Below are 3,105 nucleotides of genomic sequence, written 5' to 3'. Positions count from 1 at the left end.
GACCCCATCCCGCTGCTTCTCCTCAGGGTCCCTGCCCCGCTGCACCTCCCCGAGGCTGGGATCCCCTCCCCGCTGCCCCTCCGGAGGGTCCCCACCCTGCTGCTCATCCCCCAGGCTGGGATCCCCTGCCCTCTCCCCAGGCAGACGCCCCTCTTTGCCCCGACTCTGTGCTGCCACTTTGTGTGCAGGGCCCCCCCGATCCTGCCCATCCCTGTGGCTGGCCCTCAGCCCTCCAGACTCCCCATATGGCCTCTGTAGGTCCCAGCCCCGGAGGAGCCCTGCTTGGCCGGGATCCGCCCCTGGCCGCCCCCCTTCCCAGGTCCTGCGGGGCCGGTTCCTGGGCAGAGTCTCCTCCCGGCTGGGCTTGTGGTGCAGCCAGGCACGGTGGCGCCGGTTGCGGCCCTTGCCCTGGCCCTTGCGGGCGGGCAGGGTGCGGCTCTGGGAACTGGGGGACACTGGGGTTGGGGGGGCGTCGTGCCGGGGTGGGCTGATTTCCAGGAGCTGCACATACTCCCCCTCCAGGCCCCCACCCTCCGCCTCCTGGCTCTCCCCGCCTGAGTGGCCCCCATCCCCAGGGCTGCGAGCCCCCAGCACCTCAGGGCTGGGGCCCGGCAGGCAACGGCGCCCCACCATGAAGCTGCCCTGGTGCACGAACTGCGGGCAGATGAGTTCGGTCCAGGGCAGGCGCAGAACCCGCTCTTCAGCTGCCAGCAGGCAACGCTCCAGCCGCCCGGCCCGCCGGTCTTTGTTGATGCCGTTCAGCCACTCGGCAGTGAAGAGGAAGGGGTAGGCGTCAGGCAGCACCGGCAGCTCCTGCACGCTGCACCCGTCCGGCGACAGGCACTTGAGCACCAGGCGGGGGGCACGGGACAGGTAGGGGGCCACCTGCAGGTAGAAGTCACCAGGACACAGCTGCTGCCAGGGCAGGGAGCTGAGCTGCACCACCACCTTCTCGTGCAGACAGAGCGGCCAGCCCTCGTGACAGAACACAAACCCGCTGTACTGGGCCTGACGGGAGAGAGAGACAGAGTCAGGGGGCAGCACAACCTGGGGCACCCGGTCCTGTGCCTGGGAGGCTAGATGTGCCTCTCCATGCACTGAGCCTGTAGCTAGGTGCCGGGCCTGTAGCCGCACACCCCTCCATGTGCCGGGCCCGCAGACAGACACACGTCCCCTCCACGCGCCGGGCTCGCGGAAAGACACCCCTCATGCACCAGGCCCACAGACAGACGCACACCCCTCCACGCGCCGGGCCCACAGACAGACACACGCCCCCTCCACACGCCGGGCCCACGGACAGATGCACGCCCCCTCCATGCGCTGGGCCCACGGACAGACGCATGCCCCCTCCATGCGCCGGGCCTGCAGACAGACACACGTCCCTCCATGCACCAGGCCCAACCCACAGACACATACCCCTCAACACTCCGGGCCCACACACACCCCCGCCTTCATGTACTGTGCCAGACAAACATCCTTGCACACACATACGCATGGATGGACAGATGGAGGCACAGACAGACTCACACAGGCCTCCTGTTGAATGCGTGCCAGGATGTGCTTGGCAGGTATAAGGAACTCAATGGTGTAGCGCAGGGCATCCTCCCGGTACGTCCGCTCCACCACCTCGAACACCTGCCCCAGCAGCGTAGGTGCTGTGGCCGCAAAGGGCGGGTACAGGGCTGAGAGCGTGTTCTGCACACAGTCCTCCACTGGCTCGGGCTCCTGTGGGGAAGGGCAACATGGCACTGCCCTAAAGATTAGCCACACTCCCCTCCCAGCTCAGAGATAGAACCCAGGAGTCCTGGTGCACAGCTCCCAGATCCCCTGCTCTACCCCACTAGACCCCACCGCCTCTCAGCTCAGAGAGAGAACCCAGGAGTCCTGGCTCCTAGACCCCCTGCTCCACCCCACTAGACCCCACTGCCTCTCAGCTCAGAGAGAGAACCCAGGAGTCCTGGCTCCCAGACCCCCAGCTCTAACCCACTCCCCTCCCAGACCTTGCCCAGCTGAGGCCCTGAGGCATGGGACGGCATTGTGCAGCCCGTACTAAGCAGCACAGCTCCCGTTACGGGCCAGGGCCCTGCCCACGCAGGGGTGACAAGCCCAGTCTGAGCTAGCGACTGCGTGAGTGCAGCTGGGCTGGGCCAGGGGGCTGGGAGCCGAGTACAGGCCCCCGCACCAGCTGCAAGCCATTAACGGCACTGAGCTCATTCCTTCCGCAGCACACAGGGCCAGGAAACTGCTGCGGGGAGGGGAGAGCTCTGTCTAGACTCTGCTCCTCACACCCCACCAGCTGGCACCAGTGTCCCGTGAGGGCGGGGACCAGCTCTCGGCATCTATCCCCAAGTCCATATCCAACTCAGAGGGGGCCTGCCCCGCACAGACATCACCTCAGTCCTCTGCCCCCCATAGGGCAGGCACTGGTTAGAGTTGGGGAGCTGGCCCCTGGCCATCTAGCCCCATCGCCATACCCTGTTCAGGACAGCCCCACAATGCCCCAGCCCCCTGCTCCCCACAGCGCTGGCCATGAGTGGGGGAATTGGAGAGGGAAATCTCTACTGTAGACGGAGATACACAACTTCCCAGTGCTGCGAGCTTCCTTGTGACAGTGCCCAGCTGGGAACTCCAGGTGATGCGAGCTTCCCCACACAGTGCCCAAATGGGGACCCCTGTGCTGCAAGCTTCCCCGTGACAGTGCCCAGCCATGGACCCCTGGCCCCAGGGCGATCCCCACCACCCAGCCCCCACCAGAATGACTCTCTATCAGACAGACAGATGCGCCCCTTCCAGTGCCCCCCCATCCATCTCCTATACAAACACAGCTCACAGGAGTGTCTCCTCCCAGGACTTGACATTCCCTGTGTGTGGGACGGGAGCAAGGACAACCAGAGAATCCAGTGAAATCCTGGGATAGACATGGAGGGGGAGGCAGTGGACCCTTGATAGCTGGAGAGTTCTGGCCAGAAGAGGGGTGGATGGGGGGTACCTACGGAGCCCTGGCCGGGCGGAAGGGATGGAGGGGGGTAGGGGTTCTGAAACAATTTTTATACTGGGGGTGCTGAGAGCCATTGAACCAAACTGTAAACCAGGTATATAATGGAA

At 65.2% G+C, this 3,105-nt stretch overlaps 1 protein-coding gene across 1 annotated transcript in view; it reads right to left on the bottom strand.

The window, feature by feature from the left end:
• The window catches only part of LOC112118040 (rho guanine nucleotide exchange factor 40-like), a 2,170-nt gene extending 99 nt beyond the window's left edge, over positions 1-2,071 (bottom strand). The window contains exons 1-3 of the mRNA XM_026656766.2: positions 2,001-2,071; positions 1,528-1,725; positions 96-1,008 (exon numbers count right to left, since the gene is read on the bottom strand). Coding sequence (XP_026512551.2) covers positions 96-1,008; positions 1,528-1,725; positions 2,001-2,036 — 1,147 coding nt within the window. The 5' untranslated portion in view covers positions 2,037-2,071. The remainder of the gene's footprint in view (positions 1-95; positions 1,009-1,527; positions 1,726-2,000) is intronic.
• Between the last annotated feature and the right edge of the window lie 1,034 nt (positions 2,072-3,105).

The sequence above is a fragment of the Terrapene carolina genome, unplaced genomic scaffold (genome assembly GCF_002925995.2).
Source record: "Terrapene carolina triunguis isolate 2854851 unplaced genomic scaffold, T_m_triunguis-2.0 Scaffold233, whole genome shotgun sequence".
In the NCBI taxonomy this organism is placed as follows: Eukaryota; Metazoa; Chordata; order Testudines; family Emydidae; genus Terrapene; species Terrapene triunguis.
The sequence above is the reverse complement of the archived record's forward strand: the minus strand, read 5'-3'. Positions and strand labels throughout refer to the sequence as shown.